At 43.4% G+C, this 27,679-nt stretch overlaps 1 protein-coding gene across 2 annotated transcripts in view; it reads left to right on the top strand.

Annotated features, from left to right (window-relative positions):
- The window catches only part of CYYR1 (cysteine and tyrosine rich 1), a 107,620-nt gene that overhangs the window by 74,264 nt on the left and 5,677 nt on the right, over positions 1-27,679 (top strand). Inside the window, exons 3-4 of one of the 2 annotated variants that reach the window (XR_012897858.2) lie at positions 22,034-22,191; positions 24,626-25,297. Coding sequence is in view for 1 of the 2 variants with exons in the window: in XM_075910268.2 (XP_075766383.2) it covers positions 22,034-22,191; positions 24,626-24,759 (292 nt within the window). In the remaining variant the exon portion in view is untranslated. Of the gene's footprint in view, positions 1-22,033; positions 22,192-24,625; positions 26,547-27,679 lie in introns of those variants that run through there. The other variant, XM_075910268.2, reaches the window with a different exon arrangement.

Raw genomic sequence — 27,679 nt, 5'->3', positions numbered from 1 at the left:
GCACATCTGGGCGGTCCCACCGCCCTCATCTCCCTGGTCTGCTGGGGGGGAGGGGCGCAGCTAGTCTGCACTGTCCCAGGCGTCCAGATTCAGCCACTGTTGAAACTGATCAGCGGCTGATTCCAGGAAGCCCGGGGCAGAGCAACTCTGCCTCGGGCTTCCTGTAGTCAGCCGCTGGTCAGTTTCAGCAGCGGCTGAATCTGGACGCCAGTTCCGACGTACATACAAATTCAACTTAAGAACAAACCTACAGTCCCTATCTTGTACGTAACCCGGGGTATGTCTACACTACAGTGCTAATTCGAACTAACTTAGTTCGAATTAGTTAATTCGAACTAAGCTAATTCGAACTAACGCACCTAGAACTCAAAACTAGTTCGAATTAGCGTTTTGCTAATTCGAACTAGCGCATCCACTGATTGGACACAGGGGCTCATTTAAGGGCAGCTGAAACCGGTTCTGGCAGGGCATCAGGTCAGTAGTTGCGTTGTGTGGCTGCTGTCTGAGGCTATCTGAGGCTTGTGCTTAAAGGGACCCCCCCCCGGACAGCCGGTTCTCAGCTTTTCCGCTTGCTTGCCAACCTCGCCGAGGGACAGCAAAGCGTTGGTCTCTGTTCCCGTCTGTGTCGGTGTGTCCCTTCGGGGATGCCGCTGCAGGTGGCAACATGGAGCCAGAGCTCGCCCTGCACCTTCTGGTGCACTTTCTGGACTTGCTGCTGCAAGCCTGCCAGCAATGGCAGGAGGCTGCCTGGCACCACCTGGTGCACGTCAGCCCCCTGCCTCTCCGCCTGGGTGTGGAGTTTGGGGCAGGAGGGACGGGGGCTACGGAGGAAGCAGGAGCAGGGGGAGCAGGAGCAGGAGGAAGCGGGAACCGGTCGAGGAGGCTCTGGAGGTGGCCTCTGAGGGCACGGCCCTGCTCTTCCAGCGCCTCCAAGCTCCGCTGGCGCAGCCGAAGGTCCTCCTGGACCCAGTGGTCCTGGGTGCGGAGCTGGTGATCCAGGAAGCAGAGGTTCCGCCACTGGTACTCCTCCTGGTTCCTGGCTCTCCTGCTGGCCTGGGCGCGGGCGGCTGCTGCAGGCAGGGTGGTGCGCCCTGCAGGCCCAGGTGCTGCGGCTGTGGTGAAACAAGAGCAGCGGTCAATTCTCCCTGGGGCCCAGGTGGGTGAAACCCAGCCCCCCTCTGCAAGTCCAGGGCCCCTGCATGACACCCAGCTGCTGCTCCGTAGTGGGCAAGGCCCAGGCGCACGGTCCCTGGGCTCCCTCTTCCCTCCGCCCCCCGTACACATAAGGGGAGCATGATGGTACTCACAGGTGGAGGCCTCTCCGGCCTCGGACGACACAGGCGAGCGGCTCAGTGGGGTGCCTCGGGGGTCCTGGGTCTCGGGCAGGCTGCCGGCAGGCTCCTGGCTCTCGGCGTCCTCCTCCTCGGTGTCAGAGAGTGGTCCCTCTGCACCGGGGTCAATCACCACCTGGGGGGCAGGGACGGCATGAGCCCCCAGGATGCGGTCCAGAGCCAGAAAGTGGGGGCAGGCCTCCGGGTCGGCCCCTGACAGGCAGGCCCGGAAGTAGGACTGCCGCAGGTCCTTTATCTTGCAGCGGACATGCTCCCTGCTGCGGTGGTGGCCTCTGGCGGCCAGGCTGGCAGCCATGCGGCCGTAGGCTGCCGCATTCCTATGGCTAGTGCGGAGATTGTGGACATTGGAGGCTTCCCCCCAAACCTGGATGAGGTCCACGATCTCCGCACTAGACCAGGCGGGCGCCCTCCTCTTGCGTCCCCGGGCAGGCTCCTGGGAGCCGCCAGGCTGGTCCCGGGAAGAGGGGGAGGGCTGGGGGGCATCGGGTGGCTGGCTCATGGGGTGTCAGGTGCACAGTCTGTTGGCAGCGTGCTGGCAGCCTTGCAACTGGCACAAACCCTGTAGCCAGCCCGTGCCCCTTTAAGGGCTCCGGGGCCGGGAGGGGGGCAGTAGAGTTTGCCTGGTGTTGGCCAGAGTGGCCAGCAGGGCAAGCTGGGAAGGGCTAGCCTCTCACTAGTTCGAATTAAGGGGCTACACACCCCTTAATTCGAACTAGTAAGTTCGAACTAGGCTTAGTCCTCGTGGAATGATGTTTACCTAGTTCGAACTAAGCGCTCCGCTAGTTCGAATTAAGTTCAAACTAACGGAGCGCTAGTGTAGCGCCTATTAAAGTTAATTCGAACTAACATCCATTAGTTTGAATTAACTTTGTAGTGTAGACATACCCCTGGGGACTGCCTGTATAAGGTAATGAGAACATGCAATTTTTTCAGTTATAGAGGGCTGTGATTTTTTATATATATTTTTATGTCATATTTTGTAACCAAACAGTTTTTAAGTGCATGAAAATTGAGATTATATAGGACAAATTATCCTCCTGATAGGAGTACAGTAGTCTGAAAAGGTTGAGAGCCAAGGATGTAGTACATCATAATGTGCTTTTGTTTACATATTTTTAAACATTCCTTTTGAATATTGTAGTCAATTCTTTGAGCAAAATTCTGCCCCAGGTGCATATGTACAACTCTTGTAGAAGTAATTTTGCATACATCAAAGAACAGAATTTGGCCCTTTTTTCCCTTGAGAAGTGTTTTCTTTTGCAGTGATGTGCCATTGTGACATATCCTATCCCAGAAGAATGTGACACTGAAGCATATGGCTCAAGTGGCTATTTTGGAGTGTGGCATTTAAAATAAAGTGGCCCTATGGTGGTACATATCAGTGAAAATCATATCAGTGTGGTCTTGCAGTTACAAATACTTTTGTTTTTGAAATTTTTGTAAGCCATATTATTATAGTATTTAGTCACTTCCTTCAGACTACTGTACTATAAAAACCATGTAAAGTGTACATTAGTAATGAGCTGTGACATAAAGGCAATACTTAAAGCCTCAAGGAGAACTTTGGGTGGGGAAAACATTCTATTTACAGACCATTCTGCCAGTGCAGGACAATATTTCATTATTCCAATTTTTTATGATTAGGTATGTTTGCATAGAAATAAGCTCCTCTGGGTTGGGGATATTACCATTGTTTTGCATAGTTGTAATTTTCCACTGCTGTTACAGGCACCTAATGTAGTAAAGTATGTAGTATAAGAAAGGACACCTAAGGCTGTGCAATTGTTTTGATTCTGGGTTGTTTTTAAATGATTGAGTATGGGGGTGAGGGTTTCAGAGACACCTCTTCTACTTAAAATCTGGGGGTTGTACATTCTTTTAAGAGGCTATCGCAGAATATTTTTGTGATATAATCTTAAGGCAGCCTGGTAGGGCCAAAGTCCTACACAATACAGGAACATGAGACAAGGGAACATTTCAGTTGCATAACAAGTAATGGATGAGAATTCACACCCTCTTTCAGCAAAACACGTAAATACTTGAGTAGTTCTGTTGACTTCAGTGGGAATACTCAGATGCTTAAACACATGCTAAGCACTTTGCTGAATTGGGACCTCACTGAGATTACATAGCTCTTTCCTTATAGTCAGTAGGGAAAAACCTTCCCATCTTGCATACACGAGTAAGGTGAGCTGCTTTTATCCCTGCATCTTTGCCTGTCCATAGCAAAGAAAGTAAGTTAAGACTCTGCTAAAAATTGTGGAGAAACATATTAGTAACAATTGGCCAAATTCTGCTCAGCCCATATGAGAATGTATAAAGAGGAAGAGAAGTACATGGTGGTCATCCCACATACTGTAAAGCAGGGGTCTCCAAACTACGGCCCGCGGGCCGGATGCGGCCCGCGAGGCCCTCTCATCCGGCCCGTGGAGACCTTTTTGTCTACGGAAAAAAAATTACCATTTGAAGCAGATGTGGCCAGTTGCCCAGATGAACTGCAGCTGGAAGTCATTGAGTTGCAAGCAAATGACCTCCTTAGGGACAAGTTCAAAATAGGACTGGTGGGTTTTTACCAGTTTTTGCCCAAGGAAGACTTTCCTAATGTCAAAACTTTTGCATCAAGGTACCTTTCAATCTTTGGAACAACATTCCTGTGTGAACAAACATTTTCAAGAATGAAATACGTGAAGAACAATTTGAGAACAAACTTGTCCGATGATAATCTCAGGTCACTGTTGATGTTAGGGACAACAAATCTAAAGCCAGAAATGTCTGCTATTTTGGCATCCAGGAAACAATTTCACCATTCACACTAATACAGGTGTTCATGTGTAGTGTATCAATGAGTTATTAAATAATAACTGAATAAAATAATATTAAATAAATAATTTAAAACAACATCCATGTTTTGATTGTTTTTTATTTGGACCTCAAGTGCGTAGTCGGCCCCCGAACTGCTGTTTGATAGTTAATGCGGCCCTCGGGCTGAAAAGTTTGGAGACCCCTGCTGTAAAGGAACCATCCAGAGTTAGTACAGGGAGTGCATAATACTTCTTCCCTCCTTGCACTCCAGTAGACACAGATGCCTGAAAAGGAGCAGGAAGGAGCTGGGTTATGTTTTCTCCCTTACTTCATGTCGGCCAAGATATACTCTGTTATTTATAAGGGTGGTGCACCATCTATATGTGTTCCCTGGGAGTCCATAAGAGAATTCTGGCTGATTCATTAATAATTTGTTGTTCCTTAACACCTCTAGCATGTCTTCTGATGAAAGAAGAATCTAGCCCAGTATTTTTTTAAATGATTATATTTTTCCACACCCTCAACCCTCTTTGGGTAAAATGACCTTAATTATTGCACTTTCTGGAACATGTGAGAGAAACAAAATAAAGAAAACAATCATAAATCCTTTGCAAACACACATTTTTAGTTTAATACTTTTTATATATTTTTTAGAAATGTAAACTGATTCCCATCATCAATCACTCACTTCATGCTTAATAAATGTAATTCACACATCTGATACTATAACCATGTTACCTGTGCTTGCCTAATCACCTTAATCACAGCTCACTAATGATCTCTGCATACTGCATTACACAGTATATGCATATATATATATATATATATATATATATATATATATATATATAAATACTTGCAGGATCAGGACGTTGGAAGATATTCCTGCTTCTGTTGAAGTCACTGGTAAAAGTCCCAGGCTATGTCTACACTACCCTCTATTGCACAAAAAATATGAAAATGAGGTGTGTCAATATTCCATGCTTTGCCTCATTTGCATATTTTGTTGCGCAAGAGGGGGTAGTGTAAATATAGCCCCATTGTCTTAAGTGTAAAAGAATTGGGCCTTGCCCTACTTACAACTCCAAAAGGACATGAGAGATATCTCCAGAGGGCTCATGCAGCTTCTTCAGAGAGAAAAAGTTTTTTAAAAAGTAAACAATATTGCATATTTGGCAAGGGAAGGAATGCTGGAACGCACATATTTTAGCAGCTAGAAGATTCAAAGTACATTTTAAACTACATTAGAAAGAAGAGAAGAAAACATTTTTCTTTTTGTGTTTTTCCCTACTCTACTACAGAATTGAATTCCCAGGGTCTTATTTTTATTGGAAGATCTGAGGGAAAAATCTATGCTAGACAATTCAAAGTCCAGATAGAATTAATTATTCATACTTTAAAAATACAATATCAGATAGTTTTGCCTTTTTAAAAGATATTTCACAGTTGTTTTATTCCTCTGACAATGTACATAAAGATATAATTATCTATCTTAAAAAAATAGGGTATAAATGATTAATGAAGTTGTGGGTTTTAATTTCCCACTATAGATTCTAGGAGATAATTCTGATAGTTTAGTTTCTAAATAATACCTATTTTGTTTTTACTCTATTTTCTAGCTTTACTAGAGAGGATAAAATTTTCCTATCTGAATTGGAATATAATCAATCATTACTGTATTTCTTTGGCATGACTTAAGTTTTAGGATTCAAATGTTACAAAAATAAAATCTAAAAGCTTTTTTCCTCTTCCGTAAAATTAGTGTTGCATCTGTTTTTTAATTTGAGATTTCTGTTTGGGTATCACATACTCGTTTATTTTGCAGTTATGTGTGCTTTTTGACATACACACACAACTAAAGCAACTAAAGCTTCCCGTGGCTCCCCTTGGCTGCAAACGGTGAACTGAAACTAATGGGAGTTGCGAGGCTCCATGGCCATGGAGCCAGTAAGTGAACACATTGGAGCAGCCAGTTAGCAGGTTTCTCAAAGCAGTTTCATGGATCACTTTGAGAAACACTGAATTACACTGATAAAATGCCACCTTCCATTCACTCAACCACTTAATGTTCTTCTCATATGCTTGTGCTCTTCTACCTCTCAAGGCTGTAATTAAGGGCCTTGTCTTGTGACTCCTTTAATTAGTGGTTTTTTGTGTGAGTAAAATTGCAGATAATGATCAGAGCTATGTGTGATGTTCTCAGTGAAATCTAAAATCATATAATACATGGAACAGGTTAATTGAAAGCTTCTGATATGATCTGATTTGATTTGGCATTGAAGCTATGTCACATCCACTGAGAATGCAAACCTAAGTGAACCTTGGTAGTTTTGATCTGAGGTTTTGGATTTCTCCAAATTCCAAGTTAAAAAGTATAAATGAATATTGCAAATTGAAAGCAAATAAAATGTTCAAAGAAACCCTGTGAAGCAAACACAGATTCTAACATAGCAGCTCTTAAAATGAGTGATGGAAACATGTGAAGCCAAATGTTTTCAGAAGCTGATGTAAATAAAATTGATGCAAGAAACAGGACTTCAACCATTTTCCAAACAAACACTGGTCAGATGATTCTCGGGGCAATTTTTAACGGTAGTATAGACCCAGGAATATCAGTGATCAAAAACAACAGAACAGAGTCTAACATAAGACAAGGGTGATCTAAGTATGACTCTGTCCCTCTGCTACTTATAGATACAATGTCTGGATCAGTCCCCGAAGCAAGCACAACAAAGTGGAACATTTCAGAAAGTGGAAATTCCATTTCAGGCTCCATTTCCTTTCCAGCCTGCTCCTGGAAAATTCTAATGTCATGAGATTGTGAGGACTGGAGAGAGGAGAGTAAAGCGACTGATTAGAAAATAGAGTGAGAAAAGACACATAAAAATAATCTGAGAGGCTGGGGTTCAAATACCTTTGTGGCACCTACCTCAAACAGATAAGAAGGCAAAGTCAATAACTGGAAGCCTGTGATACTGTCCTGATCAAAATACTTTAAATGGAAAAGCTCTTGTTTTTCATATTAGAGTATTAATAGCATTTTTCTGTATCACTTTTGTATTAAGTTAAATGTATTCTTAGTTTTTTTCCCAAATGGCAGTAAAAGCATTTCATTTCTTTACTATTGAACTAATTGTCTCAGGATTTCAAAACTATAATCTGGATCTGTTCACTTTTAAAATTCAGCTTCAAACATAGAACAGATCTAGACTGATCAAAATTTAGTTACTTAGCCATTATCAGGTTATGGGATGAAAGCATTTCCTGTTATGCAACACAGGCTTAATCGTACTGTTATCCTGTCCTCCTGCCATCCTTGATTTCCCCACCCCCATCTGTTTTATTTGGCTTTCATGTAGTGTCCAGGCTCTGTCTGTTGAGCTCTTTAGGACAGGAGCCCTCGTCTTGGGACTTGCACACAGGAGCTATGAACTTTGACAGAGACACCTAAGCACTACTCTGGTACAAACTGATAATGATGTTCACCCACTTGAAATGGTTTCGGGATGTCAAATGCTTTACTGCACCAGAGTTGTCCCTTGTGGCAGGGACAAAGGAGACAGAGTCCAAGACTGAAGGGAGGTGGTTTGCAAACTGCAATGACCTTAGTACCCCGGAGGAGAACCCATAGCTTAGGCATGTTCTATGGAGACATGACTTCAGTTCCAAGATCACTTCAGCCATTTCCACAAGCACAACATTAATTTCCTCCAGGTTTTTTTTTTTTTTACAAGAAATACATTTGACAGAAGACCTTTACATGTGTGTGCCAAATGTACTAAGCAAGACATCCTGTGTCATCCTCTGTGAGTGCAGAGGCTGAGATGCAGAGGAACTGAGCTGTAGAGGCACTTAGCTATTGTACAGTGGATGAAGGAAGGGAGAGATCTCACACACCCCTTGTTGGCGTGTTTCAAAGCATCCTGGAAGCTTGCTATTGTTGTGTGAAGGGATTGCAGAATGGATTAGAGTTGTGGTGTCCAATGCACTAACCACTAGCCACATGTGGCTGTTTGTCCAGTTGAGTGTGGCTAGTTCGCTCTAGCAGTAGCTACTATAATGGCTACCACTTCAGAACTGGTTGGATGCCACAAGACAAGAGGATCCATAACTACAGAAATCGTTTGGCTCTTTCTCCCTGTGGAGGATGGGCACCTGGCCCTTACAGGCTTCTTCAGGATAGTTTACTTGGAGCACTCTGTAGCATTGCTGACTTCTCTACTGCCCAAACAAACCACTCAGGGCTAGGCGCCAGGAAGAGTAGTGTGCAGATGTACATAAAGGAAGTAAGCACACTGTACTCACATTTTTCTGGAAACAAATTGTCTGCAAAGTCCATCCAAGAATTACACTAAAACCAGAACAAACTGTAATTATGTATCCTTTTATGTTACAGTATATGATTTCCTCTCTGGTACTTTAAATATGCCACTGCTACACTTTACTGGATGTGCAACCTTGTAACAAACTTGCAGCCTGTGTTCATGCATTGAAAATATTAAAAGACAAAAGTTATTCTTAATCCCATGAAGTGTTACATTGTCTTGAGTTCCAGCAGAGAAGAGGGAATGAAGGATAGAGTTTTCACTGTCTGCCCAAAATGCTGCACTTTTGCTTTCTAATGGTGTTTATATTTCTCAAGGCACTTGGTTGACTGAGCTGTTAAAAAATAATTCACCTTGTGAGTACCAAAGAAGGGGAAAAGTCAGTTTGGATGGAAAAAACATCAGCAGCATATTTAAATACATGATCTGATCTGAGTAAAACAGAACAAATTAAGTAATGGTTGAAATCCTAAAGTAGCTGTTGGTGTACTTTTAAAATGTTGATTTGTGTGCAGATCTTTGAATTAGTAATTGATATAAATATTATTATCTTAAAGTGTTTTCTTGGGCATTTTAGTTTTTAAAAGGAGAGCCATGTGTAGAGCACCACCTGGACTGGGCACTAACCCTAATTCTGAGTTGCTCTCATTTTCTACTGGGCACAGGAATGGAAGATGGAGCAAAAGTGACTTTAAGCCATTTTTGTATTTCCTATATTATCAGAGCTGAAATGGGGACTGCCAGGCACATGCAGAAATTGGAGTGACTTCAAGGGTATTCCCATTTGTCCCTATACACTCAATAGCCCCTTAGTAAGCATGGGCAACCAAGAAGAATAGCCAGAATGCACTGTGTAATGCTCAGCTAAAATTGGGGACATAGTACCATTCCACAGTTCTGTGCTGAATGGGGAATCTTCTTGTATAGGGGTGTCTCCTGTGTATCATTTTACCCCATTCCACTAGGGAAAAGATATTCGTATATACACAAATTGTTTTAAAATACAAAAATAAGTCAGTCAGTAGGAGTTTTGCCTAAGTGAAGACAGCAGAATAAGGCTGTAAAGCCAGTCCTAGTGCAGTTGATATTCTCTAAGACACATATTGAACCATTAAACACTGGGTACCAGCTAGCCAAACAATTTCACTGAGTAGTGAGGGTAGTTCTCTCACTACCTCAGATGACTTGGACTTCTATTAATCTGTTCTAGCTTTATGGTCACATTGAGGTGGAAAGTCTGCCCAGAAGCAATGAGCCCTGAGAGGCCAGAGGATACACTGATTCAAGCAGGCCAGTGCATGCTTTGCTAAGGGGACACCTATAGTGTCTCAGCCACAAATTAAATCTTCCCTCTCTGGCAAAACCCTGTATGAGAGTAGTAATAGAAACCTACTCTGCCTTCCATGGGGAGGTAAATCCCCATCAGGTGCAGCTGCTCCTGGAAAGATAGAGGTGAACATTGAACACCCAGGCTGTGTCTAGACTGCATCCCTTTTTCGTAAAAGGGATGCAAATTAGACATATCGCAATTGCAAATGAAGCGGGGATTTAAATCTTCCCCGCTTCATTAGCATAAAAATGGCTGCCGCTTTTTTCCGGCTTGGAGCTTTGCCAGAAAAAAGTGCCAGTCTAGATGCGGATCTTTTGGAAAATAAAGCCTTATTTTAAGAGGGATAAGGGATTTTTCGGAAAAGGCTTTATTTTCCAAAAGATCCGCGTCTAGACTGGCGCTTTTTTCTGGCAAAGCTCCGAGCCGGAAAAAAGCGGCAGCCATTTTTATGCTAATGAAGCGGGGGAGATTTAAATCCCCGCTTCATTTGCAATTGCGATATGTTTAATTTGCATCCCTTTTACGAAAAAGGGATGCAGTCTAGACACAGCCCCATTGTTTAGAAGGCAAGAGACTGCCCTCTGTGTGTGAGGAAAAAGTGCACCCCCATGAGCCTGCTGAATCTTTGCTGTAGATCTAATGTGAATGATAGCCCCAGTAAATTCAGAGGAAATTCTGTGTGTATCAGAGATGGGCAATAAGCAGCCCATGGGTCAGACATAGTTCATCAGGGTTAGGCCATGGCAGGCCAATAGATTCTTTATTTACCTTCACATCCGCAGATATGGTCACTTGCAGCTCCCATTCTCTGTGGTTCACCATTCATAGTTCCCATTGGTTGAGAGAAATGGAGCAGCTGCACCACCAGCTAACCCTGGTGAACTGTAGGCCACTTATTGCCCAACCCTGGCTGCTATAAACACAACAAAACACAACAAAATCTGTCCTAATTAGATGTCTAGAGAGTTCATTTTTCAAACATACTATATGCTAGAACAGAGGATCTAAGAGCATACAGTATTATTTTTATAATGTTATCTCAGGAAAATGACTTCCTTAATTCCTAGAGCTTCATTTTTGAACACACTGGGGAAAAATCCTTTAAAAGACATATTGCTATTACTCTTAATCTTCCAACATTTGTACTACATGATTTATTCCTGGGGGAATTCTGTGCCAAAAAATTAAAAATTGCGCATACAACACAATATTTTAAAATTCTGCAAAATTCTTTGTGTTGTATTTGTCCAAATAATACAACATAATCATGCCAGTTTTGATTCTTTTGGTAATTTATTTTAGAATTTCTTCTAGCGAGAATTCCTGTGACAATATAGACTGGTAAGAGTCTGGGGTTTTTTGTTTGTTTGTTTGTTTGTTTTTGACAAATAGATTCTGTAATAGGCATACTAATATAGAATTTTGAATAATTCATTTAAATTACAATACAGAACTGTGTTTCCACGCCCATCAGAAGCAGTCCAAGGGCTTGGGTATGTCAAGGGTAACAGAGGACCTAAAGGAGAGGGAAGGAGCCTGAAGTAATGTGGAGGGCTGCTGGGTGTAGGTGAGAGGAAAAAAGGAACAGTTTTTTGGGGGGAGGAAGGGCAGAATTATTAGGAAGCCTCTCTCATGCAGACCCTGGCTAATCCCAAGCCTCACCCATTCATCAAGCACTTCTGCCCCTGTTCCCAGAATCTCCAATCTGATGGTTTCCTTTAGCCTATCCCCATGTGTCCCTGTACCCTGCCCTCTCCTCATCACCATATGGCATGCACTGCCACTCCCATTGAACTCTTGGCTTGGTTTTGTCACCTCACTACCTCCTGCACTTACACTCCAGTCTGTCCTCCAGCTAGTCCAGTTTGTGACACCCTTCCTCTTGGTCCAGCAGCCCAGTGTGTCCCATTCTATCCTGACCTGGCTCCACAGGTCAGGTGCTGTAATAAACTTCTACTCCTGGGGGAAATCTGTGCTTCTTTGTGCACACAGAATTTTATTTTTCCTCACAGAAAATACATTCTGCTTAAGAAGTGGTTCAGTTCTCTGCCTTTTGCCCAGCTAGATTGTGGCACTAGAACAGCCTGTTTATATCCATGCTCTTGGCTGTTCTGGCACCACAGTAGCTTCTGTTGGGGGAAAGACAGAATTGCAGCACTTCTAGGGCAGTATGTACTTGTTGCAGAAAAACGAAAATTCTGCAGAACATATGAATTCTGCACATGTGCAGTGGCATAGAATTCCTCTAGGAATAATTGTTGATGTACAATATTTACAACAATTCAAAACCAGCAAACCATTGGTGCCAACAATTGGCAACTAGATCAGATCATGAAAGGAGTACCTCCCTACTGTATTGAAACCTAGTAAAACGTGGTGAGGATACTATCCATCATATGTCTTGTAAGAACAATATTTCTTACACCATGTTAGGCTGGATTTCTATAAATTTCTCAGAATCAACTATCTCAGCAAAAGGACTTTTACACCCATATAACTATGTTCATACCAGAAACTTGTGTTATTTTAACTCTGCACTGCATTTTAAACTGATATAATTGTGGGTGTCACACAGTGAGCTGATCCTTGAAGAGTACAGAGCTCAGCCTAACACCCCAAGTGAAGGGATTAAGTCCAGGTTACAAGGGATGTGAGCATGTGACTCAGAACCAGGCCTGCTGGGAAATATAAGGGCATCTGGAGGTCAAGGAGAGAGTTAAAGGAGCCGAGATGGAAGCATACCCTGCTCTATAGAAAGCTGTTTTTTAGCTTCCAGGTGGAGGACTGCGAAGTGCAATTGTGCAGAGAGCAGCAGGCAGTTAGGAAGGTTAGAGTGCAGAGAGAGCCTGCTGGAGCAGAGTCTCAGCAGGTCCAGAGCTAAGAATTGTGTATTAAGGGCTGTGGGACAGCTGGGAAGTCTAAATGTAATGTCTTGTTTTCTTGTGAACTTTGCATTAACAAACCAGATCTCAACATGATGGAGTGTTATTTGATGCATGAAAGTCTATATTGACTCATTGTGGAGCTGGAGAAGCAGTAGAGGGTCTAGTCAGCCGAGCTAAGTCCCTGCTAAATAGCAGTAGAAAAACTCTTTGTAAATTAGGTCTTTAAATTGGAAGAAAACCTCTACATTTTTCCCTGTTTTCAGGCAGGGAGGGATGATCAATAGCCACAATTATTCTGAAGTAATCTGAGCTATGGATCATATGTATTTTATGCTTCGGAGGCACACAAGCCACAATGCGTAGATGTCACTAGAAATATAGTATTTGTTTTATTAATCAAAGTTGAAATTCATTTGCATAAATCCCTAGTTATCAAGCTTTCTGCTGGGGAAAGAAGCCAGGTAGGTGAAATCTCCCCACACCAACATAGGATTAGGGCTGGGGTGGAGAACTAAGGGCCAGATGCAGCCCCTGGTGTGCCTGGATCTGGCTCCGAGGCTCAGGGCTCTCCCCAGCGCCCAGCATTGGAGAGTTGGCACTGTTACTCTAGCCTCCCCAGTGACCCACTGCAGGGTTGGAGTGTACCAAATCTGCCAAGTTAGATCCCCCCAGACTTTGGTGAGCAAGGGGAACGTGGGGAGTGTCTTTCTCCTTCTCAGTTAGGGGTCACATCAGTGAGGGTTGTGTTTTTGTTTTGTTTTGCGGTTTTGAGGGGGCCTGAGTTGGTTTTTGCTTTTCACTTGCTTGCGCCTCCCAACTGATTTTTGTTGTGGCCCAAAAAAGGTTCCCCATTCCTAGATTAGGGTGTGGAGCTACAATACAGTCACTGTCCTGGCCCCAGTAGTCACTACTTAACCCTATGAGTTTGAGCAGTGGTGTACAAACTTCTCCAGTGGTGCCCCCGATCATGTGTGCAATTTGGCACATCCTTTGTCTGGCCACCCACTTCTGAAGACCTGCAGCAACACAGCCATAAGGGTGACAGTGCCCCATTCAGCAGCTGCCACTCTCTAGCCACCAAGCTCTGAAGGCAGTGCCACCACTAGCAACCGTGTTGCCTCCCTCACATCTGCGTTGCTACTGGTGGCACTTCCTTCAGAACTGAGTGGCAGCTGCTGGCCAAAGCATTCGTATTTGCAATGTGGGAGGATTATTGTTTTTAACCCCACACCCATTCCGCAATTAGGGTTGCCAGGTGTCCGGTATTGTACCGGAAAGTCTGGTATTTCCACGCTCTGTCCGGTAACAAAAAATCAGAAAATAACAGACATGTGCAATGTCTGGTATTTTCTGATTTTTCCGGCTATGCACCGGACGGAAGCCTGGCATGGGTGCGGGGAGCGGCTGGGAGTCCCAGCTGGGAGGTGGGGCCGCGATTGCTGATGGGAGCCCTCAATCGATTGAGTGTGAGGAGGAGGGGAAGCCTCCTCCTTGCTCCTGCGTCGCCGGGACCCTGCATGGGACAGGCAGCAAGTTCCCGGGTCTGTCCCGCTCCCCGCCGGCCAATTTGCTCACCTCCCCCTTCCCAGCCTGCCAGTTCTCCCCCACTTCCCCTCCTGATCTTCCCCGGCCAGCCCCCCTGCACCCCTTCAGCTCTGCTTGCCGCCGGCCCGTTCCTCTTCCTTGTCTCCCCCAGCCAGCGACGCTGCACCTCTCCCCGCCCCCACCAGCTCTGCTTCCCACCCCCCTTCCTCCCGGCCCCCCCTTCTTCCTGGCCAGCACCGCTGCATCCCCCCTCCCAGCTCTGCTTTCCCCTCCCCCTTACCCCGGCCAGCCCCGCAGCCCCTGACCCGCACCCCCCAGCTTTGCTTCCCGCTGGCCCGTTCCTCTTCCTGATCTCCCCGGCCAGCGCTGCTGCACACCCACCCCCCCACCAGCCCTGCTTTCCACCCCCCCTTCCTCCCGGCCCCCACCCGCTACACACACACCTCACCAGCTGTGCTTCCCACTCCTCTTTCCTCCTGGCCAGCCCTGCCCCCTTCCGGCTGGTCTCCCCTCCCCCAATATCCTGCAGCCAGTCCTGTTCCACCCAACCCTCCCCCCCCCCCCACGACCAGTCCTGCTTCCCTTTGGCCCCTTCGCCTCCCCCGGTCAGCCCCATTGCCGCCCCCCTCCCCATTAGCTGTTTCCAGGTTCCCCTTCCCAGCCAGCAGCGCTCTCTTCCCGGCTGACCCCTCCTACCCCCCCCAATGAAGCATGTTCGGGGTTTTGTGGGGGGGTTTTTTAGCTCAACAACTTTTGTCCCCCCACCCCTCTTTTTTTTCCTTCAACAAAATTTTTTCCCTGCATTTTTTTTCGTGGGGGGGGGGAAGGGGGGTTCGGTATTTTTCTTTCAGCCATCTGGCAACCCTATCCGCAATACACATTCTGTTTTTGTTCTGATCCTGTAATTATGTCAGCAGGTCCTGAAAGACCCGCTTCCCAGTTTCTTTATGGCCCCATCCCAAGAACCATTTGTGCTCTCCCCCACTCCCCTTTACACACCACTGAGTCACAGAAGAGGCTGTTGCCCCTATGCCATCTGTGCAGGGTGTTAAGGCCATCGCATGCACATAGTGGCCAGACTTGTGGCCATTCTCCTTTTCATCCACCCAAGACCACCCTCGGTGACAGCGCATGTAGTGTGGTTAGCACATGAGGTTCAGAGACTTCTTGGATCACTGTTTACTGGCAGCCTCCCTCTCTGCATCCTAGCTGAAGATCTGAAGTGCTCCCATGGGTCTTGCACCAGCCCAAGTGTAGTGACTGATAAAATAGAAATGTGTGGTTAGAGCTGGGAGGAAGGAAACTTGTCTTTTGACTATTTTATGGTTACCTTGAGAATGTCCCTTGGAATTTCCCTTTTCTTATAAAAAAATCTTTTCTTCTCCCCCATTTACATTTCTGTATAATCTTTTCCATCACTATTTCTATGGCTATTTTTTCTCCCTATGTGCATATCTTTTCTGTGAAGAACCTTCCATAAGGTTTCTTTTAAACTTTTGTACTTCAAAGTTTTCTCTTTCCTTCAGATAGTTGCTATGTGATTCTGCTGTGCAGTTTCTAGGTCTTCCTTTGCTTTACAGTCCTTTTTCTCTAAAGACGCTCCCCCTTGAAGAAATTTGCAGTGGTGATAGCATGAATAATGTCATCTGTGTGACAGATGTGAGAGAGAGAGAGCCAGAGAGATAGCAAGCATGCATTTATAATATAAAATGACATTTTGTTATAGGGTATTTCATTGAAAAGCAACATGAAAATAGGAGTAAAAAAATTTGGCCATGTCAGAAGGCTAAGTAAATATATTTATTATTTTGTTTCATACATTGTAGCCATACTAAAGGTTATCCACAAAGCGAACTAGTATTTTTATTTTCGCATATCTACAGATCAGTTATTCTGACACTCTAGTCATGCCAGGACTTGAGTCTGAGAATTTTAGCCTTTTGGAGCCAGATTTTCAGAAGTACAGAGCACTTGTAGCTTTAGCTGAAGTCAGTGGCATCTGTGGTTGCCCAGGACCTCTTCATAGCATGTTTCTTTTTGATGTTGTTCAGCTGATTAGCAAATAGAACTTTAATGCTGTTACATTCTCTTCAAGATCCTCTTAATCTTTTTTTTTTTAATAATTGAAGTACTTGGCTCACATGACAATATGAAATATATGGCCGGTGGGTCTTGATTCAGCAGACTTGGATCACCTGCTGTTTCATCAAAGAAGCCATTTTAAGTTAAGCAGTTTCTTCTTTATGTCTCATGTTCTCACTGACAAACTATCTAATAAACACCACTTTTATACAAAACCTGACTTCATAAATAGAAACAAAAATGTTTAGATATCGAGGCAATTTTTGGGCTCATTATCATAGAATCTAAAACCAGGTCTATACATAAAAGTTTAGCTGGCAGGACTGTGTTGGTTACGGGTGTATTTTTTTTGGTGGGGGGGGTTATGACTTAGTCTACTGATAAAAGGCCTACTAGTACTAACATAGAACTTTTGATTTACTTTAGCTTTCACACTGAAACTTATATTTGCAAAAGCACTTTTTTTTGCAATTATAACTATCTACACAAGCATTATCCTGGGACATAGTTATCCCAGGAAACTTTTAAGTATAGACAAGGGCTAAGTATCATTATCATATCTGAACACTAATATCATTTGCTCCTCATTCAGGTGTTTGGACAGATTTTACCACACATGATTTTACCAAACTCCATTATTAATCCCATTGATCTCAGTTCTGCTGGGGTATGTCTACACAGCAAAGTTATTTCGAAATAACAGCCCTTATTTCAAAATAACTTTCCAAGCGTCTACACAACCAAACCGCTATTTCAGAATAAAATTGAAATAAATTCCAAATAGCTATTTCAAAATAAGCTCTGTGTAGACACTTATTTCGAAATAGGGGGCCTCCAGCCTTCCCAGGGTGCCCTGGTGGCCACTCCAGCCACAACAAAGAACACTCCTCTCTGTCGTCCCTCCCCCCCCCCAGAGCCCTTAAAGGGGTAGACTCTGGCCACAGTGCCTGTGCCAGCTCCAAGCCTGCCAGCCCAGAGCCAGCAGTCACTGCCCCCGACCCAATGGCCCCAAACATGAGCCAGCAAGCCACTGTCAGCCAGCCCTCCACCGCTCCCCAGGAGCAGTCTGCCAGCTCCCAGGAGCCTGCCAGGATCCAGAGAAGGCGGGCGCCTTCCTGGTCCAAGATGGAGATCATGGGCCTTATTCAGGTTTGGGGGGGATGCCCCCAACGTCCATGATCTCCGCACTAGATGGAGGAACGCGACCATCTATGGGAGGATAGCTGCCAGCCTGGCCACCAAAGGCCACATGTGAACCCAGGGGCAGGTTTACATGAAAAACAAGTTGGTCCGGCGAGACTCTCACAACTGAGCCCTGAGCTTACCCTCTCCCTTCTTCTCCTTGCTTCCCCCTTCCAGCTCCCTCTGCCCAGGTTTCCCCCTCCTCTCTCCCACTCTCTCTTTTCCCCTCTCCCACCTCCTTTCCCCAGTCTCACCAGAGTTTCATCCCTCCCCCCAGTTTTGTTAAATAAAGAGAGTTTGTGTTCATGAAAATACGTGTATTTTATCTGACATCAGGAAGGGGGGTTAGGGAGGGGTAAGTAGAATGATGTGAGGGAGGAATGAGGCACAAGCCCCCAGTGGGGCGGATCAGGGAGGCTCTTAGTGCTCCTCAGGGTGGAAGCTCTCCCACAGGGCCTCTTGGATACTGACAGCCCCCAAATGGACCTCCTGGATGGCAGCCTGCAGAAAGAGCATCCAGGCTTGCAGCAAAGCACCAGAGTGCCCAGGGGAAGCTTTGGCTCCATGTTGCAGAGTGCTGTGGTGTCCCGAGTGAGGACAACAAGACCACGCAGAGACAAAATGTTTTGCTGTCCCTCATCGAGGTAGACAAGCAAGCAGGGAAACCTGAGAACTGGCTGTCCAGGGGGTTCCCTTTAAGCACAGACCTCAGATAGCCTCAGGCAGCAATCCCACACAGTAAGTCCTGTCCTGGTGCCCTGCTGGAAATGCATTTTGTGTGTAGATGCATTATTTCAAAATAAGCTATTTCGAATTAACACTGTAGTGTAGACATAACCCTGATGTTGTAAAGTATTAACTCTGCATAAAGAGTTCAGATTCTGGCCCACCGTATTTATGTTGTTGCAATTATAGATCAATTGCTGTTTCTAGAGAGGTGGGTGGTTCTTTGCTTTGAGATTGGGGGAGAGTTTTTAGGGGGCAGGGACTGGCCTTTATTCTTTTAACAGTGGTTTGGCTCACCTTCCACTGGTACACTTTTATAATGAAAAAATAGTAAATTTTTATTAATCTCAAGAGCTTGAGTGAATGAGTATGGTAGAGCAGATTTGTACATTTGGAATGTTACTGTTGAACAATTAATGTGGGAGACCCTCTTTGCATATACAAATGGAAAAAAAACACTAAAATTGTAGCCAGAAGTCTGGGGTTGTTTGATTCCAGGTGCTGTTTTGCCCTCCTAGGACATAGTTTAAGCACAAGGTTCTGATATTGCAGTCCCGGGCAAGGTCACAATGATTAATCCACTTACTGGTTAAAATGGAAGCATTCACAGTTCTGCAGTTGTTTATAATAAATGGAGCTCTCATTATGCCTTTGCTTTTTGTTTGGTCTTATTTTTGGTAGTGTCATAAGAAAACTCTTTGTAAATGAAAGAATATCTCACTAACATCTTTCCAGAATTGTAAATTTTTTTAATGCACCTATTGTTCCAAAAGTGCCTAAATTGCTTCCAGCAAGAACTGGATGAACTCGAAAACTGGAAGAACTCTTCACATATTCTAATGTTGCAACATTCTCTTATGTTACAAATAAGGGCCTCCTATGTATCACATTTCTGTGCTTGAGTTTAAGTCGAATACCGACCCCTGCTGGTGAACACTAAGGATTAGATCAGCAGAGATTTAAGCACTTAATTACAACTTTAAACACCTAAATCTAAAATGCAAACCTTCAGAACTCCTACACAACTGCTGCCTAAACTTGTAGGTGCATAAAGTCATTAGGCGACTCTGTTTGCACCGATAAAGGTGCATCCTCACCAACAGAAAGGCAATCTAATTCCTGACACCACTGAGCTGTTCACCACATAAACCCTGCAGGATTCTCAGACTAGGCAATTCCCTGCCTATCTCAGGTGCAGAGCCTGCTCTCTCAGATATTCCTGAAGGCTGACTACAGGATTGGGCCCCCTACAGAACATGGAAGAGTTGTCCCTGAACTTATTATGACCCAGTAGTCCAGTTGTTAGAGCATGAGAGAGTGAGATTTAAATCTGCCCTCTGAGTAATTCAGATCAGGTACCTGAAGCTAAGGTCTTTCGCATCTTGGGAGAGTGCTTTTTTAATGTTTTCTAAAATACTTTACATATGCACTGGGCCAGAGAGAATGACTCTGTAGTCTAATGGTGAGGCCACAGTCCTGGGAAACCCTGATTCCAGTCCCTGCTGTAATAACCATAAAGATATGTTATGAGAAAATGGCATAGCTTCAACAGGAGAGATGGAGAGACCCACCCCAGAAGAGCCCATTGTCTGGTAGTTTTGAGGCACACTTGGAATTCAGGAAGCCTTCTTTCAAGACAGGTAGAGTTGGGACTTGCATCTGCATCCCCCACACTGCCTGAGCAAGCCTGCTAAGTGCCAGGCTATCAGCCAGTGAAGGGGCCACCACCACTGAGTTTTGTGAGAAAGAGCTTAGGTGCCTGCTGTCAAGAGAGGGTTTGTGACTGATTCCTGAGGGGAGTCAGGCATTTAACTCTCTTTGAGGACATCAGCCTAATTGAGGGCATAGCCTATGTGTCTTCTGGGTGTGATGGTCTCTGTGAGTCTCATTCACAGGCACCTGAGACGCCTCGTTCATTGTATAAAGAGCCTGGGTGCCTCAGTAGGGGCTGAGGATTCCCCTGACCACAAAACACTGAGCTTAAGCCCCCTTTGTGGCTCGAGAGAGGTCCCTGGATCTTTAGACTCCTAAATACATAGAATTTTCAGAAGAGTTGGGTTCTTGCAGTTTTCATTGATCCCAGCTGTAGCAGCTGGACACTTAATATTTTGACATGCTTTCTAATTATTTGTGTTGACATTTGTGTATGAAAACCAGTGTGTTATAAACCTTATTATCAACCATCGGGTTTTTGTAAATTTTTTTATTCTCTGCATTGTAATATATCCTAGTGTAGCTTACCTGTTATTGATCAAACTATCAAATTATATTGGATAAAATATATATTACAGAATCCACAAGATTACTATCTAGAGTCCTGGTTTGAAAGTAAAATGATGCACAAATATTCAATAAACTGTGTTTTCTGTGTACAGAAGTTGTAACTATCATACATTGTGCATGCTTCACTCACTGCACAGACTAACAAGAGTCTAAGGTGTATCAGAAGAGGCCATTTCAGTCCTTGATATCTGGAGCTCTTCATGTATACCTAAAAGAAGAATTTTGACCCAAGCTGCAACAGGGCTTCCTTCATCCAAATAGTTTGGAACTACATTCTGATTAATCACTGTGAGGAAGAGATAAGTGGGGTGAACTGAGCACCTATGACTGTTTTGTTTTATTTTAATCATTGTGCAAATATACATGCTGGCTGCCCCCAAAAATTCAGAAAGAACGACCACATTGAATTTGCTTCTTATTGTTCACAATAGATTCTCCTAATCTGTGAGCCTAGAACTGGACAAACACACAGTTTTGTGCATTAGGAAAATGTTGTAACCCCAAATATAGCAAATACAAAGAACAATGCAAATGGAACCATGCCAGGCAAGCACCTTGGGATGCCTTTGGAATTACTATGGGAAACTTTAACTTTTCCTAAGAGAAAAGAATAGTGAAACCTTCAGGGCGGGGGAAGGGGGAGGACTGCATAATATGAAGAAGGAGAAGGAAAAAGTAATCTGCACAATATTTGAAAGTCATGTATGTATGCCCTAGAATGGGACAATTTAACATATAGTAAATTGAGAGAACAACCTAGCTTATTGTACTGGGTGAATTTGAGTTAATTGTTTCATTTTGTGTCTTGGCTCTTCATAAATAAACTTAAAAAACAACAAATAATCTGGTAGCACTTAAAGACTAACAAAACATGCAGATGGTATCATGAGCTTTCGTGGGCACAGCCCACTTCTTCAGATGACCAGAGTATTGGATGTCCAGAACTAAAATAAATAGGGGAGAAGAGGGGGAGGAAAGAAGGAAAAAAATGGGAGAGGGGGAAACAAGAAGAGGTAGTGGGTATAAAAACATCAAGGGGAAAGCTATAAGTAGACTATTTGTTTTTCCTGTTATATTCCAGCTCAGCTTTCCCCTTGATATTTTTATACCCACTGCCTCTTCTTGTTTTTCCCCCTTCCATTTTTTCCTTCTCTCCCTCCCTCCACCGTCCCCTTTCCCTTCTCCCCTGTTTATTTTAGTTCTGGACATCTAATACTGTGGTCATCTGAAGAAGTGGGCTGTGCCCACGAAAGCTCATGATACCATCTACATGTTAGTCTTTAATGTGCTACCAGACCATTTGTTGTTTTTTAAGTTTATCCTGTACAGACTAACTTGGCTACCCTTGGAAGCTTTTGGATCTTCTTGTTTGCTTCGATACAATGATGGGTTGATTTATGTGATATTTCCAGTCATCAGTATGCATTTTTTTAAAAATTAGGAACAACTGACGAGAAAAGGATTTCCTTTTTTAAACTGCCTTTGGCTGAAACTGACTGCATATTTCCTCTTACATTGCAGAGGCACAGCAATAGCAGGAATCGTGTTTGGCATTGTGTTTATAATGGGGGTGATTGCCGGCATCACCATCTGTGTCTGCATGTGTATGAAGAACAACCGGGGAACTCGAGTAGGGGTCATCAGAACGACGCACATCAACACCATCAGCACCTATCCAGGTGAGGATGCTAAGTTACTCTTTCATAACATAGCCAAAGAATTCCATAGGAAATGTTCATTGTAGAGCTATATTTTTTAATCATTATGATTTCACAGCAGTGACGATTTTAGGGGGGTTTCACAGAGTCAATTTTACCTACAGAAATCATGATCCCTCCACTAATGCTGCAAACCTGAGTGGTACTGCTGTAGCCCTGACCCCCACATTACAACACCAAGAACAGGGTACCAAGCCCATCTCCCTGGGGCATGATCCACTGCTGCATGGTGAATGTTAGGTGGGTCGCTCTCCAGCATCTGCTTCCCCACTCTAAGGCCTCCCATTTAGATCAGGATTAGAGGTGTTGGAGTTGCAGGTGATCGGTGCTCCTCCCCCCTTGTTTACAGTAAGAATTTAGTTAAGTGCAGCTATCAGGTTGGTTTGACAATATTTGTTCTTGATAAATACACACTGGCTTTTTCTTATCACCTTCTCTTCCAGATGTTTGTCAATAGATTTCTTAATTATTTTCTCCATTATCTGTCCTGGTACAGAAATTAAGCTGGCTGGGTTGTCTTTATTCTCTTTTTATAGATGGGTACTATATTTGCCCTTTTCCAGTCTTCTTGGAATCTCTCCCATCTTCCATGGCTTTTCAAAGATAATTACTAATAGCTCTGATATCTCCTCAGTCAGCTTCTCAAGTATTCTAGGATATATTTCGTTATAGCAGTTGTATTTTTGTATTAATTGTGTGACCTGGGCTAATGTTATAAAGTTGCCTATAACTAGTGAAGTGTGTCTTATTTTATGGTCTAATTTTGTCAACTTTATTGGAATTACCTGCAAAGGGTTTTGTGTGTTTTCTATATATATATAAATCAGTCATGATGCATTACAGAAATTCCCCCTTGCCTTACAAATGGTATTCCATACCATTTTGGGGTTCTGCAGCACAAGTAATACCACTTCAGCTTAAACTGTATTTGCCAGACAACCTCCCCATTTCACTATATGGTTAGTATTTGTGCATGTATCCATATTGCAGTCTCCCATTGCATTGTATCCATTTTCCCACTCACATCTGTACTTTTCAGCTGCACAAAACGGCTATAATCAGCCTCATTATAGCAATGTTGCTTTGCACGACATAGAGAGTTGGGTAACAAAGAGCATGCTAGGACTCATTAGAATTCTCAATTACATAAGAACAGTTACACTGGGTCAGACCAAAGGTCCATCTAGCCCAGTATCCTGTCTACCCACAGTGGCCAATGCCAGATGCCCCAGAGGGAGTGAACAGAACAGGTAATCATCAAGTGATCCTTCTCTTGTCATCCATTTCCAGTCTCTGATAAACAAAGGCTAAAGATACCATTCCTACCTATACTGACTAATAGCTATTGAGGGACCTAACCTCCATGAATTTATCTAGTTCTTATTTGAACCCTGTTAAAGACCTGGTCTTCTCAACATCCTCTGGCAAGGAGTTCCACAGGTTGACTGCGTGCTGGGTGAAGAAAAAAATTACAAATTGCTAAAGAGCAATGCTGGTATCTAATAGTCACCCCAGTTCACAAAAACAAAATGGAGGCTCTAGACTTTACCACCACAAGGCTTTTCTCAGTAAGAGGCATTAATTATTAGTTTTCTATTTTCCTTATCCCTGTTATGAACATCCTTTCTGGGGAGGGTTTTATGTTTCAGCAAGAGCAGTGTTTAGGAAATGAAGTAGGCTCTGAGAAAATATTTCTTCCCTTTCCTTCCCCACCCCTCAGATTGTAGTGGCAATGTTTCCTTCTGCCTCCACTTCAGCTCTGAGTAAATTTGGAGGAAGTGCCATTATTTCTCCTTTGCAGTAGAATCTGATTTTCCCCTGTAGTGCACACATCCGGGTTCACATCCACTCACGCTCGTCAGTCTGTCCGACCTCTTTTCAGTGTAGTGTCAAGCTGGGACATCTCTATGAGGAGATGTGGTGCTGTGAAGAACCACATGCTGGGGCATAGACTGTGTCTTTCTGCGTATTTGCATGGCACAATGGAGCCTTGACACCAGCTGGGGTTTTCAGATGCTACCATGATGTAAATAAATAGTAAGAGCTGCAGATGTATGCTTTCTGGGATAGACCCTATTCTATAAAATTGACAGCAGGTAGAGCTGGTTTGAAGGGACAAAATAGTGAATAATTTTAATAGAATTTTCAAAAACCTCCAGCCAGCAAATCTCTTTGTTAGATAGTAGCATTATCACATGTAAGCCCAAAGCCTAAAGTTCTTCCCAGTTTTCACTTGGTCTTATTCAGGTAAAATCCTGCCGAGAAACACTCAAAAGAAGACTTCAGGCTTTGTCCCACAGTTTGTAGAGCTAACTGGATACTTTCATCACCTAAATCATATTGATGGGGATAAATTATACTTTTCAAACTAATTGTTCTTCTTGTTCACTTTCAGTGGCTCCTCCACCATATAACTATGAATATGAGATGGAATACCCAGCAGACCTACCTCCGCCTTATACTCCAACTCCACAGACTTCAATGCAATATCCACCACCTCCTCCGTACCCTGGATATTCAGGGAAATAATGAACTGGCTTTAGAGAGATATAGAGTTCCTATTGAATCAGCCAGCACATTATGGATGAAAATTGTTGGCTCAGGAGCAAAGAGGATGGGGCCTACATCAGCATATACTGCCTGGAGCTAGTGTCAGGGAGGACAGTTGCAGTGGCTCAAGATGACTTCTAAAGGATGAAGAAAACTGTAGTCCATCCCTGATCACTGTAGTTCACAAATACATTAGAGCACAATAAATGAAACAGCTACTTGAACTTACAACCTAGCTAATAGTGGCTAGCATCCTCCAAAATTCTGCTGGCCTTCTTTAGCAACTTGTTACAGGGAAGTGGAATATTATTTTTCCATTTAGAGGGATTTATGATAAACACAGTTAATAGGCTTCCTCTTCAGAGCATGAGACTGTAGTTGAGCTCTATGCTGGGAGGAAATTTCCAACAATTGTTTACAAACCTAGATCGTATATTTCTTTGAAGTGGTGCAGATAAGGAAGAACAAGGAAGACAGAAGCTACTTCCATTCCAGAAAAGGAATACCATATGATTTGGTATGTATAGCAGTATATGGAATCTGATAGGTTTATTGCAAATAAGAATTTCACTTAAGTCATTCAGTAGCTGATAGTAACTGCTGTCACTAGTTTTGACCAAAACTCAGGCTATTTTAAGTGCCTACTTTTAGGAAGATTAAGTCTGGTTTATAACCTATAATCTAAGCATACAGAACATTTTTGTATGTAGATTTCTCTATAACGTATAGACATATTTTCTATAGATTTAAATACTGTATAGAACTTTTTAGATCACTAAATAATACTTTAATTTTGAAAGTAAATATAGATTCAGCAAAATCCTGACATAATTTAGGAGGAAAAATAGATTTTTCCTACAGTTTGATTGCCAATTAAACTATATGAAGATCCTCTTCATATAGTTACAGCTACAGTAGTAATTTTTCATTGAACATTTGTTCTGACAAGCTAATAGTCAACCTAAAGAAAGATGCATAGAGAGAGACTGTAAACATTGCTATCAATAGGGAACATAGGGGAATGGTTATTTAAAAGTGATTGAGTTCCATAGATTGAAAGGGAGAAGATCTGAGTTGGATTTTCCATCCTGTTTAACAACTACACACATAAATTAGGGGTGGATACAACTGTGTTCTAATCGCCTCTCTTTCAGAATTGCTTTGAAGGCATTGTTGGTGAATGTCCATCATTAGAAAGTTGTTGGAATAAAAACACACGCATTAATTTTGTAATTTGAACTTACTATTGTGCAAAAATTACAGCTGTTGTGGATTTTTTATGGCTCCCTTCATTATTAGTATGCTCTACAACCTATGCAAAAGGTATCAGAGGAAACATGATGTAACATATCAGAAAATCATGGTGACCAGAAAGCTGTGGAAACAGCCTTTTTTATGCATATAAACTCCAACGTAACCATGATTCTTAAGGCTCAGAATGTATTTATTCAAAAACTAGCACATAGTTTTCATGCATACCAATATATTGCAAATAAAAAGAAAGATGATTCATCCAGGACCTGATCCAAAATCTACTAAAGTCAATAGACTTGCCATTGTTGGGCTTGAATTAAGCCCCAAATGAGGAAAGTGATTAGGCCCTGATTCAGTTAGGTTCTTAGCACTGGTGTAGCATTAAGTACATGAATGAGTGCATAGACTTTAGTGGGAGTGCTCACATTAGGGATGTAAGAGAGTATGGGTATGTCTACACTACCACCCTAGTTTGAACTACGGTGGTTAAGGTAGTCAATCGAAGTTGCAAATGAAGCCCGGGATTTAAATATCCCGGGCTTCATTTGCATCTTGCCAGGCGCCACCATTTTTAAATCCCCGGTAGTTTGGACTCTGTGCCCACGGCTACACGCGGCACCGAATAGGTAGTTCAAATTAGGCTTTCTAATTCGAACTACCATTACTCCTCGTGGAGTACCGTGGAACGAGGTGTAATGGTAGTTCGAATTAGAAAGCCTAATTTGAACTACCTACTCCGTGCCGCATGTAGCCGCGGGCACGGAGTCTGAACTACCGGGGATTTAAAAATGGCGGCGCCCGGCAAGATGCAAATGAAGCCCGGGATATTCAAATCCCGGGCTTCATTTGCAACTTCGATTGACTACATTAACCACCCTAGTTCGAACTTGGGTGGTAGTGTAGACATACCCTAGTTGATTAGTCGACAATCTGATAAGCTACTTGCATTTCCCCCTCCCCCATATCAGAGGCAGCAAGGGGGGGAACAGGAGACGGTGCTGAAGTGAGCCAGCTTAAAAGTTGGCACTGTCTCCTAGTAAGCCGGGCAGGCAGGCAGCCCAGTTTAGTCCCTGCTCACGCTAGGTTGTGGACCAAACCCCGCTGTTGCTTTATTTAAAATGCAGTAGGAGCCGGGGGCAGGCTGCATGGCTCCTACTGCCTTTTAAATTGCAGCACCCCAGCAGGTTTTGGTCTCGGCACGAGCCATGACTGAGTGGGACTGCCTTCCCCTATCGAGTAGTCAATACAAATTCTATTGACTACTCGATTGCTAAAATAATCTAAATCTAACAGCCCCAACTCACATGCTTACAGGTATTCAGAAGCTGATAAGTACCTTGCTAAATCAAGACCTTAGTAACTATCTTTGCTAGTATTTTGTAGTAGCATTTTTCCCTTCCAGCTTGGGCAGTTTTACCCTCCTGAAAAGTCCATACTGAGCCACTGTGTAGAGCATTACATATTTATACTTTTTAACCTATTCAGAGGAAATTGGACTATCCCGCAGAACATGGCGGTAGCAAGATTCTTAGAGCCTTTGACAAAAAATGGAGGATTGACTATTGTTCATTTTGGTGCAGTGCAAAGAACACTAATCCAAAATTATCTGATTTTTTTAAAGTTAATGTAGGTCTCAGCTGGAGTA

The sequence above is a fragment of the Pelodiscus sinensis genome, chromosome 1, assembly GCF_052426305.1.
Source record: "Pelodiscus sinensis isolate ZL-2025 chromosome 1, ASM5242630v1, whole genome shotgun sequence".
Lineage (NCBI taxonomy): Eukaryota > Metazoa > Chordata > Testudines > Trionychidae > Pelodiscus > Pelodiscus sinensis.
The sequence above is the reverse complement of the archived record's forward strand: the minus strand, read 5'-3'. Positions and strand labels throughout refer to the sequence as shown.